Source organism: Trachemys scripta, chromosome 8 (assembly GCF_013100865.1).
Source record: "Trachemys scripta elegans isolate TJP31775 chromosome 8, CAS_Tse_1.0, whole genome shotgun sequence".
Taxonomy (NCBI): Eukaryota; Metazoa; Chordata; order Testudines; family Emydidae; genus Trachemys; species Trachemys scripta.
This window is the reverse complement of record NC_048305.1, coordinates 35,555,358-35,572,347: the sequence shown is the minus strand read 5'-3', so window position 1 is coordinate 35,572,347 and position 16,990 is coordinate 35,555,358. Positions and strand designations below refer to the sequence as shown.

Sequence of the window (16,990 nt, the reverse complement as noted above, 5' to 3'; positions counted from 1 at the left end):
CTCCAGCTCCGCACACCCCTCACTCCAGCTGCTCAATACCCAGTTCTGAGCTTTTCCCCTCACATTGCCCTGCAGCCAGCTGCAAGCTCTCCCCCCGGCACCAGCCCTGCGCTCTTCCCCCATGTTGTCCTACACCCAGCTCTGAGTTCTCCCTGCCCCATACCCAGCCGCAAGCTCCTCCACAACGATACGGTCACTCTGAAGAGCGCCAACCCCACCAGGGGCCAGCCCCATCCTCCTTATGCATCTCCGCTTCCCCAGGAAGCACCAAAAGGATCCAGTCCTCCCACCGTCCTGCAGACTGGGAGTGTCTGGAGCCCCCATCTCCACTTCTCCCCGGGGGCTGGGGATGCCCAAGCCCCTGGGTGCCAGAAGGGTTGCAAAGGTGGGGTGTCCTACCCAGGCAAACGGGGTCATAGTGCCACTCAAATTTAATCCACACCCCCCCATGGCGCCCCGGAGCCCAGACAGCCTTAAACCTCTCTCTCAACCTTATGCAGATCTGTGATTGAACCTGAAAATCCATTTGGCTGCTAGCTCAGTGTAGACTTCTCCGGCCTCACTCCATCTGCAGGACATTATTTCCTTGTCCTCCCAGCCTGAGGGGCAGGAAGAAACCTCCTCTCAGCACATGGGTGGGGCGGGCCACAGGGGTGCCTCTGTCAGAATTGCAGCCAAATCTGATCTGGCCCTAAAAACGCACACATTCAAACTAATAATAATCCCATGAGCAGCGTGTGTGTGAAGGAGGGAGCGGCGGGCGCAGCAGAACAGCATCTGAGCGGGCTGCTCGGGCTGTGGCCTGTGAGGCCCTATGGATGCCATTGGGGGTAGCGCTCACTCCTCTCCCCCCAGGCTCAGTGGCAGAGGGCGGCTGTGATCCTGCCGTCAATGAGCGTTTGCAGCCAGATGGCTCATTCTAGGGGCGGTGCTGGTGCAAACACCTGGTCCCCACCACCGCACGCTGAGAACATGGGTGTGAGAACTCAACATCCAGCTGGAAGGCCAGAGCAGCAGGCTGGTGACTGCACTCCAGGCGAGCCCGGCCCGCTCCTGGTAATGCCTTGGTCACACCCCTCACCCCCAGCACCCGCATAGTCCGCTGAGACACGCCGCACTGCACCTACAAGCTCTGCAAGGGGGGGCAGCTCAGCTCCCGGCTGGATTCACCCCACTGAGGAGGGGTTCACACGGGAGCAGGACATGGGGGCTTGCATGCAGAAAGCTAATTAAAGATCTAAGGGCCAGACTGCGCACTGGGGGCACTAAGGAGATGCCTGCCTTCGGAGGCAAAATCCCTTTCCTGGCAAGCCTTGCTATTGCTGGGGGCTAGTGTGTGGGAGGAGCTAGCTCATGGCCACACCTCTCCAGCCCCCTGCCTGGCCCCTAGGCATGACTGCCATCCATGGGGCTGCACAGGGGTGAAGCTGTGCTTGGCCTTTGCTAGTTTATGCATGTGAGGTGAGCAGGCTCTCTGGGCTCACTCTAGGGAAGAGGGCAGTCTGCCCCCCCCCCCCCCCCAGCGAACCCGGGATTAAAACACAGGGGTAGGGTGACCAAACGTCCTGATTTTATAGGGGTAGTCCCAATATTCAGGGCTTTGTCTTATATCAGCGCCTATTGCCCTGCACCCCGTATGCCGATTTCTCAGACTTGCTATCTGGTCCCCCTACCCATGGATATAGGAAGGCAGGGAATGCTGACCCATGGTGGGAGGGGCCAGGGCCAGTGGCAGCCAGGTGAGCAATTGGCAATGTGGTTCCAACTGTAACAGCTGTGCAGAGCACAGACCTGCATTTGAACAGCCCCTACAGGATGTCCGGAGATCCATGCATGTCAAGGGGAATCCAGGGCCTAGGGTTCTCTCCTCCTAGGAGAGCCAAATGAGGACTGATTTGAGACTCACTGCCCACAGGCATTTCCTCACGCTGTGCCCCTGTGCGACATACAGGCTTGGGGTCAGATCAGCAATGCCTTTGGGGGCAGACTAACAATGCTGACCACACCCTATGTCCCAGGACCGTGCTCCTGCTGGAGTCAAAGGTAACAGGACCATCCCCTTCATGGGGTAGGACTGGGATGCCAGTCATTTTTCTGTGCATTTCCTGGGCTCCCTGTTTTCAAATGCTACTACCCTACAGTCAGTTAGGTTTCCCCTCTCATACATGGCCTGGCTGTGAAGATGCTCATTTCTGACCATGTGCAGCGCTAGGAATCCTTTGGCACCTGGTGAAATCGCCCTAAATACCCTCTTGCCATTGTCAGACCAGCCTTGCCTCCAATCAGTGGCCTGGGTCCCCTATACCCCGCCGTCCTGCTGCAGCATGCTTTGCTGTGGGAGGTGACCCAATGCATCTCACAGTGCTCAGTGCATGGTGCTGTGTGACATGAGCTGGGGGGAGGGAGGATCTCAGTCCAGGTCCTAGCAAGCAGGGATCAGACTTGTGCATGGAGGGAACTCTGCTGAAGTCAATAGAGAACCAGCTGGGGTGAATTTAGCCTCAGGTGCCTCCATTGTAACAACCATCCCCCAATCAATGGCAATATCTCAGCTCACCCCCAGGAGCAAATGGTCAAGGGGAGCCAATGTCCCTCTGCCCCCAGCTCCAGAGGGTCCTTCCCCGGCAGGACAGACTGGGAACAAAGGTACACTGCCACTAACTGGGCTGGACCTGTACCATACCAAAAGGGCCAGATCCTAGCCCCATTGAAGCCAATGGGAGATTTGCCATTGACTTATGTGGGGCTTGACACAAACAGAGGCTCTGTCTCCAGGGCTGTCTTTCAGGCACTGCTGGGCATTCACCTGGCCTGGTCTCAAGAGTGCTCTCTTCTGACCCACCCTGCTTCTCCAGGTACTCCGGCAGCATGGCCCACAGAACGGTAAAGACTTGGGGAGGAAGGAAAGAAGGAACGAGGCCTCGATAAGCTCTACTTACGTGGCCATGAAGATCTGTGTTTAGCAGCATCAGGGCACAGGTCAGTGTATGAATCCCATCTGAAACACACAAAAAATGCAAATGACTCTTAATTAGCGCTCTCCAGACTGTTGTCCTCAGAGCACCTCGACCCCTCTATCATCTCAGCTCCCCCAGTGCGAAGGGGAGACAAACTGTGGCTTTTTGTGAAAGTTTTCATGCTGTTGGATTTAACAATACACTCAGCAGTGCTGCTGGGTCCAATGAGAGGGTATGTAGTGGGCTTGTTACATAAGAACGGCCCTACTGGGTCAGACCAAAGGTCCATATAGCCCAGTATCCTGTCTTCTGACAGTGGCCAATGCCAGGTGCCCCAGCGGGAATGAATAGAACAGGTATCATCAAGTGATCCATCCCCTGTTGCCCATTCCCAGCTTCTGACAAAACCCGAGGCTAGGGACACCATCCCTGCCCATCCTGACTAATAGCCATTGATGAACTTATCCTTCATGAACTTATCTAGTTGTTTTTTGAACCCTGTTATGCTTTTGGCCTTCACAAAAACCTCTGACAAGGAGTTCCACAGGTTGACTCCACAGGTGAAGAAATACTTCCTTTTGTTTGTTTTAAAACTACTGCCTATTAATTTCATTTCGTGACCCCTAGTTCTTGTGTTATGATAAGGAGTAAATAATACTTTCCTATTTACTTTCTCCACATCAGTCATGATTTTATAGACCTGTATCATATCCCCCTTTAGTTGTTCCTTTTCCAAACTGAAAAGTCCCAATCTTATTAATCTCTCCTCATACGGAAGCTGTTCCATACCCCTAATAATTTTTGTTGCCATTTTCTGAACCTTTTCCAATTCCAATATATTTTTTTTGAGATGGCCACATGACCACATCTGCATGCAGTATTCAAAATGTGGGTGTACCATAGATTGATATAGAGACAATGTAATATTTTTTGTCTTATTATCTATCCCTTTCTTAATGATTCCCAACATTCTGTTAGCTTTTTTAACTGCTGCTGCACATTAAGTAGATGTTTTCAGACAACTATCCACAATTATTCCAAGATCTCTCTCTCTTGAGTGGTAACAGCTAATTTAGACCAGATCATTTTATATACATATAGTTGAGATTATGTTTTCCAATGTGCATTACTTGGCATTTATCAACATTGAATTTCATCTGCCATTTTGTTGCCCAATCACCCAGTTTTGTGAGATCCCTTTGTAGCTCTTCGCGGTCTGCTTGGGACTTAACTATCTTGAGTAGTTTTGTATCCACTGCAAATTTTACCATCTCACCGTTTATCCCTTTTTTCAGATCATTTATGAATATGTTGAACACCACTGGTGCTAGTACAGACACCATTTACCTCTCTCCATTCTGAAACTGACCATTTATTCCTACCCTTTGTTTCCTATCTTTTAACCATTTACCAATCCATGAGAGGTGACAGCTTACCATGACAGCTTACTTTGCTTAAGAGCCTTTGGTGAGGGACCTTGTCAAAGGCTTTCTAAAAATCGAAGTACACTATATCCACTGGATCCCCCTTGTCTACTTGCTTGTTGACCCCCTCAAAGAATTCTAGTAGATTGGTGAGGCATGATTTCCCTTTACAAAAACTGTGTTGACTCTTCCCCAACAAATTATGTTCTACTATGTATCTGACAATTCTGTTCTTTACTATAGTTTCAACCAGTTTGCCTGGTACTGAAGTCAGGCTTACTGGCCTGTAATTGTCAGGATCATCTCTGGAGCCCTTTTTTAAAATTGGCGTCACATTAGCTATCCTCCAGTCATCTGGTACAGAAGCTGATTTAAATGATAGGTTACATACCACAGTTAGTAGTTCTGCAATTTCACATCTGAGTTCCTTCAGAATTCTTGGGTGAATACCATCTGGTCCTGGTGACTTATTACTGTTTAAGTTATCAATTTGCTCCAAAACCTCCTCTAATGACACCTCAATCTTGGACAGTTCCTCAGATTTGTCACCTAAAAAGAATGGATCAGGCTTGGGAATCTCCCTCACATCCTCAGCCATGAAGACTGAGGAAAAACATTCATTTAGTTGCTCCACAATGGTCTTATCATCCTTGAGTGCTCCTTTAGCATCTCGATCGTCCAGTGGCCCCATTGGTTATTTAGCAGGCTTCCTGCTTCTGATGTACTTAAGCATTTTTTTGCTATTACTTTTTGAGGTTTTGGCTAGCTGTTCTTCAAATTCTTTTTTGGCCTTCCTAATTATATTTTTACACTTCACTTGCCAAAGTTTATGCTCCTTTCTATTTTCCTCATTAGGATTTAACTTCCACTTTTTAAAGGATGCCTTTTTGTCTCTCACTGCTTCTTTTACTCCCTTGTTTAGCCACTGTGGCACTTTTTTGGTTCTCTTACTGTGTTTTTTACTTTGTGTTATACATTTAAGTTGAGTCTCTATTATGGTGTCTTTAAAAAGTTTCCATGCATCTTGTAGGGATTTCACTTTTGCACTGTACCTTTTAATTTCTGTTTAACTAACTTCCTCATTTCTGTATAGTTCCCCTTTCTGAAATTAAATGCTACACTGTTGGGCTGCTGTGATGTTTTCCCTGCCACAGGGATGTTAAATTTAATTATATTATGGTCATTATTATTATCAGCTATATTCACCTCTTGGACTAGATCCTGTGCTCCACTTAGGACTAAATCAAGAATTGCCTCTCCTCTTGTGGGTCCCAGGACTAGCTGCTCCAAGAAGCAGTCATTTAAGGTGTCAAGAAACTTCATCTCTAACGTTAATGATTTCAGTGGTCTTAGCATAAAGGCCAGCTTGCTAATGTTCTCTGGCTCTATAACAGCACTGTAATACCCCAGGATCACTGCCTCTCTCATTTTTTATACCCCCTAATGTTTGATTGCTTTTCAGCTCCTCACTGCATATTGGGCAGAAGTCATCGCTAAGCTGGTCACAGTGATGCCCAGGAGTTTCTCCTGAGTGTTAAATTAGTACCCGGGTGGAGGTCTGAATGATTCAGAATCTTTCTTCCAGTCTGGATGACTCTGCATTTGTCAGCTGTGAATTCCGTGGCCACATGGCTGCTCAGTCACCTTGCTAGGGTAGGTCCCTCCGAAGTCCCTCTTCAGGTTTGACTAACCTCAATCAGCTGCTATTTTTGCCGCCTCATTGCTCACCCCCGTTTCCAGCTCATTAATAAGTATATTATGGGACACCAATCCTGGTACAGAGCCACATGGGACGCCGGTGCTAATTCCTTCCAGTATGAAAATGGACCATTTATTCCCACTCTCTGTTTTCTGTCCCTTGGACTGTTTCAGAACATCACCTTTAACCCCACGACTTCGCTTCATTAGTGACCTCTTCAGAAGGACTTTGTCACAGGCTTTTTGAAAGTTGAAATAAATTATATCCACCTATTGTTCCGTACTCCCTATTTTGTCAGAACAAACAAAGAGTTTGAACAGAGTATGAGCCAGTCACAATGTTCTTTTGCAGAAGCCAAGCTGGCTTGGCCCATCACATCATGACCCCCTCGGTGTTTGTAACTCTGTCGTTACTGTTTGTACCTGCTCTGGGATTCCCTCGCTGGCCCTGCGTATTCTTTTTACAGATAGGTGCTGTCCCTCCAGCCCCCTTTGGAGAGTTGCTGCTTCAAACGAGATTGTGTACTTCGGTCAGCAGCGTCTTCTCCAGAGCCTTCTGAATACCTAGATTGGTACCATCTGACCTGTTGCTATTTAAGAGGCAGAGTGCCACCTGCACAGGGGCCAGTGCAACTCCCCAAACTGTACACTACACAGTGTCATGGTTTAAGCGCATCCCTGATCATGTGGCCAGTTCTTTTCATGTGCCACAAAGGTGTGGAGAGGAGGTGGAGTCATGGCCCATGCAAGGGAGGCAGAATTTCTTCTTTAGCCCCGCCTTCTCTGGCTTCTTTGGTCACCACTTCCTCCGTCTGCCTGAACAAACCCTGCGCTTTGTGGCCCAAACAGGGCACATCCTTTGTATATTCACCCCTCATGTCCAGCTTTGTGAATTGACTCTTAAGGCCAGGCTGAGTTTGCCAACAGCTCCATGAAGGGAGGTGGTGCCCAGACCTGCCTGGCCTCATGGGGAGCTCGAGGAGGTATGGTGCCTGCCAGAGTCCCCTGCTGAACAGAGGGATGAGGTGCATCTCTAAGGATGCTCAGCGTGCCCCATGGTCACGAGAAGGGAGTGGCTCCCGCTGCCTTGGAAGCGAAGGGAGTGTCATTGTGCCCAGCCCTTGCATGGAGTGGGGGTACGGTGGGATTGCTTGGGCCGCTGCAGTCCAGTTCTTTGTGGTTAAACAGCATCACCAGCATCCAGGAGCAGGAATAAACCTTCCTGTGAAGAGGGCACTGGCGAGGGAGATCTTCCTCCTTCTATCATTTCTTTGTTTGTGATGAAATCACAGTGCACAGCCAAGCTCCTTACTGCCCCATTACTGAGAAGGGATTTGCTGTCTCCATAATGCTGGGATCCTGGAGTCAAATCCTGAGCTCTTTACTCAGCTTGCATTCCCTCCAGACGCAGGCAGACTCCTGCTGAAGGCAACATGACTGTGTCTGAGCTGGGGCTGGGGAAAACCTGAGTGGAGCCTTCTGGATTTGGATTTGAGAGCTCTAGGAACATTCCCAAGTGCAAACGCAAGGGGAAACCTCTGCCAAGCCCAGCAGAAGAAATCAGCCTCCCGCCTCCCCCCTCGAACCCAGGGAAATGGAATATAAAAATACTCAAATTGGAACAGCACCAATCAAAGCAATGAGATTGCTATGACTTCACAATAGCTTGTGCCCATTCTGCTCAGCAGAGCAATGGGGAAACCCACGTAGTGATAAGCACTTCTGCTGTTCTGGAAGCTGGAGGCAGATTTGAAAATTAACTTTTCAGCTACAATTGGCATATTCAAAACCAAAGGGGAAAAGGAGCAATTGGTACTTCTGAGCTGCCTGCTGACGGCAGCCAAGTGGCCTCATTTCTAACCCTGGCAGCCTGTGTGTGTGTAGGGGGGTGCGGGCACGTGCGCATGCATGCTTGTGTGTGATGCAAGGGTCTGTCAATGGGCGGGTGTGTTCGCACATGTATGCAGATATGTGTGCACCAACCTGTGTCTGGGTGGCTGTACGTGTGTGCGCGCCTATTGGAGGTGTGTATGTATGTACTGCATGCAGGTTTGTCGCTGGGTAGGTGGGTGTGTATAGTTGTGTGGGGGTCGGTGGGCATATGCTTGTTACATTAAGATGTGCAGGCAGGCATGTGTGCGCTAGGCAACACTACCAATTTGGACAATATTTCCAACCCGCCCTAATGCTGTCAATTGCTTAAATGGACACTGGCAGAGTTCGTTACAATAAACCCCCAGAGAAATGGTTTCATTATTAAAAACGCTTTTTAGCTATCTTAAAACTAGATCTGGGCCATTTTATTTATTGATGTATTTTATTTATTTATTTGTGCATTTTTTCAGGCAAACAAAACTAGTCACATATTTGGGTTGAATCGGCAAATAGTTTTGGCTGAATAAAAAATTTAATTTTTTTTTTGAAAATGAAAACAATTCATTTTGACATTTTCAAAAAATTTCAGTTCAGCCATTGAACTGAAAAAGATATTAATTATTTGCTCAACTTAAGATAAAATATGCTCCTTTGACCCAAACATTACAGCCTCCTGTTAGCGCATGGGAGCCGGAAAACAAAACTGTCTAAAAGAAAGGTGAAACTGACCAACCTATTTTCACTGCCCACGCAGAGAAAAATGCAAAAAGGAATCAAATATTTTAAGGAGCGAGAAGAAAACTAGGTTGTACATGGATGTCGTTCTTCAAGCATCATCAGTAACATAGGGAAGGACTCTGGTTTTTATATGTATATAGGCCCAGGTTCATTCCTGGGTCAATGCTCCTTCTGCACAGGGTCCAGGTGGGTGATGAGAGACGTAATTTACATCCCCACCAGCAAGCTGGGGGTGAATCCTGCCCGTTCCCCTTAATAAGGCAGCTTTACAATGTTATTGGGGAGCCTCCCACCCTAGAGTGACTCTGAATAAATAACCCATTTACATATGAACAACTGTCCCTGGCAAGCAGTATCCTGAATGCCCTTTGCTGCCAGGGCCGCCCAGAGGATTCAGGGGGCCTGGGGTCTTCCCCCGCCGCCGAATTGCCGCTGAAGACCCGGCACTGCGGCGGCGGGTCCCAGGGCAGAAGGACCCCCTGCCGCAGGTCTTCAGGGCACTTTGGCAGCGGGTCCCGGAGCGGAAAGACCCCCTGCCGCCGAATTGCCACCGAAGACCCGAAGCGGAAGAAGCTCTGGGGGCCCAGGCCCCGCGAGAGTTTTCCGGGGCCCCCGGAGCGAGTGAAGGACCCCACTCCAGGGGCCCCAAAAAACTCTCGTGGGGGCCCCTGCGGGGCTCGGGGCAAATTGCCCCACTTGCACCCCCCCCCGCCCCCCCGGGCGGCCCTGTTTGCTGCTATTGAAGATCTGAGTATTTAAAAAAGGGATTTTCCCCTTCCTTGCTCAGCCTGTTCTTCTGCTTGACCCTGTACAGTGAGGTCGTCATCCTGTGCGTACAATGGCCTAATGGCTGCCATGTAAATGTCCCTCATGTCACAGACCTATAACGATGGGCTCAAACACACACACATGCACAGGGGGTGTGAATCCCAGGTCACCTTCACTGACTCATGGACTTTAAGGCCAGAAGGGACCATTGTGAGCATCTAGTCTGACTTCCTGCACATCACAGGCCACAGAACCTCACCCACCCACTCCTCCTGTGATAGACCCCTAACCTCTGGCTGAGTTACTGAAGTCCTCACACTATGGTTTAAAGACTTGAAGTAACAGAGAATTCACCATTTACACTGGTTTACAGCTGCAAGTATCCCATGCTGCAGAGGAAGGCAATTAGCACATAGGAGAAGAAGGAATGTAGAAAGTGCATTTCAGCTTCACTACCAGATAGCTTCAATTATTAACCAATATGGTAAAAATCTGGATACCCCCAGTGCTTCCTGACATGTAGAGGAAGCATGTCCATTTCAGGATGGGGGACTGGGACACCTCTAGCATCCTAGGAGTTGCTATGAGGAGCAATCACTGTGCCTAGTTGAGCAAAGGACCACAGCTGTGCCTGGCCTGGACACAGATGAATGCTACATGCACCTTTTGCCCCCACCTGCAAACATAATGCTTGATCCTGCTGCCATTCAGGTGAGTGGAAAGTCTCTCCCTGACTGAATGGTTCAGGAGCGGATGCACTGGGCAGCCCCCCAGTCCAGCAAAGCATGAGCTCTGTCAATGGGCCAACTCATGTGCTCAAAGCAACATGTGTGTGTAAGTGCTTGGCTGGATCAGGGTCTTACCCGGGGACCAGTCCTCTCAGTGGCACCTGATTTCATAGCTTGGTCCAATGCCCAGTAAGCAAGGACAGGGGAGCAGTTTCCGAATGAGTCTTGTCACCAGCTGCTGTTTGGAACTTTTTATTGTTCTCAGAAGGAGGGTTTTAAAAACAGTATCAGCTGCATTTCATACACAACACTGATGAAAAAAATGCTCCTTTCGCAGTTAGAAGTAGCAGCGTCAGCCCCAACACTGTCTTCTCTTTCCTGTCTGTGGCCTCGGTCACTACAGGAGCAGGATCTGCAAAAGAGAGCAGAACAAAACCTCATACTTTATTTGCCTTATTCCATGTACACGTATCGAGCAGCGAATCACCTAAGGGCTCAGCAGCATGGTATGTCCCACACCAGGCAAGAGGGGCAGGGGAACGAGTGGCTCCATCCACTGAGAATGAGCTATGGCCCACCTCTGTTGGCTGTTCAGTGCCAGAAGCCTTTGCCTGCAGTTTCAAGAGCTCAACGAACTGTGGCGATCGATCTTACTTCCTGCTCCTGGGGTGTCCCTGTCAGGGCAGGTGTCACAGCACAACCCTCATGTGCAGCCCCTTGTGGCCCATAGGAGCACTGCCTTCACCTCCTTCTTTCAATCATTTACTCAGCCGCCAGTACTACAAACAGACACCCCCTTTGTGTGGGCTGTGATTTATTAACTCGACTACAAAGTACAAAACCCTCATCTTTAGCCCCTCAGGTCCACGCCCTGCTGGGGTCCGGATACGGTTCAGGTAGGCTCCCTCTCCCCAGTTCCAGACTCTCCAGCCCTGTCTCCTGGAGCTGGGTTATAATTTCCATGCTCCCTGGAGAAGGGCCTCAGCCATCCTCTGGGAGCTGGGGTGTAATTCAGGCCAGTGGCAGGCCTCAGCCAGCTTCTCCCCAGCTGGCCCTTTTCCCCAGGCAACTCTTTCTCTCCTAGCCTTGGCAGGGTCAGCAGGCAGACAGCTGCCTCGTGCAGTGCAAGCTTCTCTCTGTTACATGGGAGGAGACAGCCTATTCTGCCCTGCTCTCCTGGGCTCAGACTGCCTGGTAGTAGAGAGTGGAAGGCTGCCCACCCTGCACTACAAAGTTCCTGGTCCGAGCTCCTTAAAGGAACAGTAATGGGTTTTTCCGCCCAAACACTAATTATTCCCCAGAACTGCTTCCTCTCTGCCAGCATCTGCCTCTGCCACTTACTGCACCCTTGTGAACTCCCAAAACCTTAAAGGGCCATGCCAAGGGGTGGGTTGGCTGAGCCCTAATCTGTACTGCTCTTCATGGGGCCAGAGCATCCCAGCATAGCAGGGTGGCGATTGATTGCAGGTTCTGGGGGGAAGGTTGGCACTGATGTAGCTGTGAGGATGATGATGATAAACCTTCTCGCTGCAGCCCGTCTATAGTTAACCCACACAAGACCCCTGGAGGGACATAAGTGATTGCCCCTATATTACAGAGCATTCAGCTGAGGCACAGGGAAGCTAAGTGACTTGCTCAAGGTCACACAGTGAGTTAGGGGCAGAGCAGAGAACCTAATTTGGGATTCCTGATTCCCTCCCCCACTTCTGTAACCAATAGACAACACTCCATCATTTTACATGGCTGAAGAAATAAAGAGCAGAAAATCATACTCTGATGCAATACTCATACTCTGATGAAATACTCTGATGCAACTTGTATTTATCCAGAGGGAATGTAATATTTCCCTATCCAGGCTTCTGGGCTATAGAGGACATGATCTCCTGAGACACCACGGTCTGGGAGTTAGGCACCGAAAAACCTTTGAGGATCTGGGCCAAAATGCACACAACTCTGGCCTGAGCTCCAAGCCACTGGGAAAATGAATGCCATGAATGGAATCAAGTGAAAGTGAGTGATGTGGAATATGCATGGAAGATGGAGGGACACAGTATCCTCCAGATTGGTAGATACTCTGCGGCAATGCAGGAAGGTGCACTGCACAGCTGCAATGCCAGCATTTCAGGGGCTAGGTACATTGATGATGATAGAAGAGCTGGAAATAGGTGGGTGACTTGAGGAAAACAACCTGTCAAACACATGGTCTCATCACAAATGTGTCAGCGAAGCACATAAAGAATGTGACAAAAGGAACTTACCAAATTGCATTCAGTGGAGCCTCCAAGAACCCAAATTCCTTGTCTACATGACACTTGTCAGAGAAAATCTTGCTGTCAAAATCTGTTTTATCTTCAAGAACACCACTCTTAGGGGCCAGGTTACCTCCGGTCCAGCACCAACTTATTTGCTGTTTTGAAATATGTACAATAATGTGTTTCATGATCATTCACAGAAGAGACATTAAACCCCAAAGTCTTTGCAACAGCCATTGGCATTAATTGTACAGTCATACCTTATGGGATAGTTTGGGGTCCAGTTATGAATTCCATGCTGTTTTAGGAACAATACTGGTACTTGTAACAGTCGTTGTGAAGGTGATCATCCATCTTGTAGCAGGAAGCTGGCAGCTATGTCTGGAGACTGTGTGACAGGGCTATCAAGGTCCATTAACATTCACTTCCTCTGCCCTGGTAGAACAATGAGGTTGCTACCAACAGAACCATTGACTTTTGATGACTCTGCCCCAGTAATTCCTAGGGGTTTGGAGCATGGAAAATCCCCAGCAGAAGTATAGAAACAAACAAACAAAGGTGGCACAGACTGCTTTGAAAATGACATGCTCTGTAAGGAAATGGAGCCATTCCACCACTCAAACAGACCTCCCCCAGGGAAGTGGGGCTTTGCCTTCACCCAAGGACATGGTCCAAATCCCAAGGACTCAGTAGCAGTGAGGATTCAAGAGTGGGGTTGTGTTAAAGATGTTTGCTGATTTGCTAGATTGGTAAATGTCCTGTGCTCTCTAAGGGCTTCTTTACACTGGGATACTCGGGAAATTAATCCGAACTAACTAAAGATGTGAATTTAAAGTGGATTAGTTAAACCGCATTAAACCCCTGTGTGAACACTCTCGTTCAGAATTAAAGTGGCCTTAATTTGGTTTAGTTTAATCTGAATTCGGATTAATTTTCCTGACTGTCCCTTTGTAAACAAGCCCTAAGAGTAAAGTGTGCATTTTTAAGAAGTTCCTTGCACAGCCACATGTTCCTGAAGAATCAAATTATAAACCAGACATCCCATGGGGCAGAGGCAGGAGGGAAGTGCTGCATGGGAACATGCATAAGCAACTGAAGAGCCTTGGGAGGTTCAGCACTGATCCTGGGGTCGAGAGCAGTTGGCCGGTGGAGTCTCCCATCCCAAGGAAGGAGTTCAGACACGCAGTCTACACCCTGGGAGTGTGTCTAGAGGAGGAAGCAGAGACAGTGCCTGGCCTCTCTACAAACCCAGTAGGCTGGAAGCAGGTGGAATCCAAAGGTTCACTACCGCAGACTGGTGACCGTCCACAAGGGGCAGACTCAGCCAGGACAAATTGATTATAACTCACTGCACAGCATAGCTTTGTCATCATGTAACTGCAATCTTGTCTTGAAGTGGTGTTTGCCCTTCTAGGCAGCTGACTGCATACGGTATGTTATATTCCACCAACTGTACAGTTCAGTTCAACCCATGTTTGACTTTCAGCCATCTCACAAATGTCTGAAAACCACTCATCTTTTGCAAGCTAAATTTGGAAAGGAGCTATCCCAAATTGGAGACTGGATTTGCTAGCATTTTAGTTAGCAAACATACAATGTAATGTAAGAAGTTCTCCCTTTGGATCGCCAAAGCTAGTCAGGAATTGCAGATGCACATGAGCTATTTCTAATAATGTTATATAGTATTGTTAAATGGACACTATGGTTAATTTAGACCCAGCATTTAGAGTCTGCTAGTCTTACTCACGTTGAGTAGCACTTACTCACACAAGCAGATTTGAAAGCACTATGTGAAGTTGAAAGGATTTGGCCTGAAGATTTTATAAAAATACGACTTTGCAAAACCTTTTATCAACAGAAATATTTCTGTGCAATCAAACAACAAGTGAAACCACTAGAAACAGCCAGTTAGTTTGGATTTAAACATTCCCTCACAGGGATTGCAACCAAGAGTCCGATGAGGTGAAATGCTGGCTATTCACCCACCACCCAAAGCCTGCCCCACCTCCATTCCCGCCATCAACCTGTAACTTCACTTGAGGCGATCTCTTTTCCTGACCCCTGTGCTCCTCTCAGCAGAAGACAATATGCTCAGCACAAATGACAAAGCTGTCAAACTCATGTTTGCAGGACTGCACTATAATGGGCTGTCCAGACTTCTGCTTGCAAAGTATGCCCAGGGCATTTCATTGTGCAATCCCTTTGATCTTGTAGGCATCACCCACACACCTTCTGTTTTTTCGCATCTTTGTACTGGGAATTGCTTGAATAAATATTTCAAATGAAAAAATATCTCTCCCTCCCCCAATTGCGTTTTATAGGGTTTGTTGGAACAATGAATACAGATCATGGGAGCAGCAATATAGTCATAGGAGGTTGCTCAAATTAAAAGCTTAGCTGTTTTCTCTATAAAATGAGACAACAAATATACTGACAAGACCATTACACATGAAGGTGTGTCATGGTAAGGAAAACACCTGCGTTACCATCGCCAGTAATCTAGACTGGGGTTCTCAAACTTTTTCCCTAGTGTGGATGACATCTTAATGCAGATATTCTCCTATGGGGCACTCCCTTTCCATCTGCAACCAAGTGGATCACCTCCTCTCCCCCACATGATCATGTCACTGATTTGTAGCATCTGCCACAATGTCTGCCATGGGGAAGTCTTAGGATAATGTATCTGTGGATTTTAGTGGCCCTTAGTGAGATAAGCCTATTGGGTCACACTTTATATTAAGGTTCCATTTCTAAATCGTTTATAAAAGGCTAATAAATATTTAATAGAGGTTTTAATAACCAGAGACTGCTATGGGAGCCCACAGGTTGCTTAGAAGCATGGTTTAGAACCTCCTTGTTCTGCTGTGTTTATAACCACCTACACCACAGATTACTCCTGGATGTCACATCCATTAATCAATTATTAGCTATGGACTATTTATAAATGTCCCCCTCCCTGAAGTGTGACTCTGCTTTGTCCTTCAGGAAGGAATTGCTCATGCTGTCTGAGTCAGCACTAGCCAGCACTTTGCAGATTACCAGCAAGGAGCCTTCAGGCCACCAGCAGACCCCAGGCTGCGCTTTGGGATCTCTGCTCTTGGTTGTACAGCAGACCAGCTGCTGTGCGCGCATTGTCAGCACTGTCAGGGAGGGTGAGGTGTCTGACAGGAGGCGGGGAGGTACCTTCCGACGTGCTCTCTTCTGGGTTGCACTGGCAGTATCTCCGGGAGAAGTGGATCAGCACACGCTCCCGTTCCTGCGTCTCTCCCATCAGAGGGAACGCTTTCAAGAACGTTCTGCAAATAGAAAAGGACATTTCATCTTATGGGTCTAGACGGAAATCCACAGCCCAGGGCCCCTCCTGAGCTGTGCAGGGAGCAAAGGGGCAACAGCCTTTCTGCAAGACTATGGAGCAGCTGTGGAGCTGCTCTGTGGACTCTAGCTCAACCCCACGGCCTGCGTGCTTCTGTGTGACCCCACTCAGAGAGTGGCATCTTCTCACCCTGCCCTGCCCCCGATGGCCTGTTTCCACTAATATCCTGCATGCTGGGCTCCGTGCCAGCTCAGCTCCCTGAATCCATCCCTGTCCCTCGCACAGGAGAATGGTGCCAGCTGGGGCTGGGTTTGCCTCACGGTCAACCGGGCGTTACTTTAATTTGGTGTTTTCCACAGAGAGATGGGTCCTAACTAGAACCCCAGACCCAAACCCCTTCAAGTGTGGTTCGTGCAGCTCAGACCCTGTTTCCAATGGGAGCATATCGTGCCGATCATTATATCACGGTAAATATTTAACCACAGCTGGGATTCCTGTTACCCCAACAAATCTGTCAGCCTCCAGCTATCATTATACACACAATCAGTAATCAAACCTTAACTGCATGAGCGGGGTGGCACTACATGGCAAATAATGATACCACATGGCAAATTGGAAACATGGGGCTTCTAGATCAATTCGTCCTGGGGTAGGTCTTTAATGAAAACAGAGCGGCTCACCTGAGTGCTTTGTCCAGGGTGAGACCAGTGAAGTCAAAGAAACTGAGATATTCTTCTGCTACCAACTTGCTAAATTCATTGCTGTAATTAAAGAGGGAGCAATCAGCTGACCCATAGGGGAAGAACACTCTTTTTATAACAGGAATCTCAGAGTCTCCTCTCCTGGCCAACCCAACTTCCAGCAGGTACTTGCAGAGATTCTAAAATCCCCCGCCTTAAATCCTTGGGGTAGATTTTCACAGGCATAAAGGGCAGTTCAGTGACCCTTGATGGATGTTTAATGAGAGTTGAGCATCTAACAGCCCTTTGTGCCTGTGAAAACAGAGTTGGGGGCCTAACTCCCCCAGTTGCCTTTGAAAATCTGCCCCTTTATTGCCTGTGTAGTGAACCCTGGCTGCCTACACAGAGACAAAACAGTCAATGGTGAGCATTGAATCTAGGACCCCCAGCACAAGTCCCTGCCGTTTGAATGGAAGGAGTCGTTCAGCTACGGGTAAGTACAGTAAGAAGCAGGGTCTTTGCCAGGTCCAGCCACTAGAGGGAGACATAGACAATGA

General features: G+C 48.4%; 1 protein-coding gene and 1 long non-coding RNA gene across 3 annotated transcripts in view; both read right to left on the bottom strand.

The window, feature by feature from the left end:
- PSD2 (pleckstrin and Sec7 domain containing 2) overlaps window positions 1-16,990 on the bottom strand; it is a 171,226-nt gene that overhangs the window by 40,388 nt on the left and 113,848 nt on the right. Inside the window, exons 5-7 of one of the 2 annotated variants that reach the window (XM_034779779.1) lie at window positions 16,434-16,514; window positions 15,624-15,736; window positions 2,938-2,998 (exon numbers count right to left, since the gene is read on the bottom strand). In XM_034779779.1, the coding sequence (XP_034635670.1) occupies window positions 2,938-2,998; window positions 15,624-15,736; window positions 16,434-16,514 (255 nt within the window). The remainder of the gene's footprint in view (window positions 1-2,937; window positions 2,999-15,623; window positions 15,737-16,433; window positions 16,515-16,990) is intronic. The other variant, XM_034779780.1, reaches the window with a different exon arrangement.
- On the bottom strand, window positions 10,513-14,230 carry LOC117881924. The gene is made up of 3 exons (XR_004646891.1): window positions 12,701-14,230; window positions 12,447-12,595; window positions 10,513-10,600 (listed from the first exon to the last, which is right to left on the bottom strand). It is a non-coding gene; the product is annotated as an uncharacterized LOC117881924 (long non-coding RNA).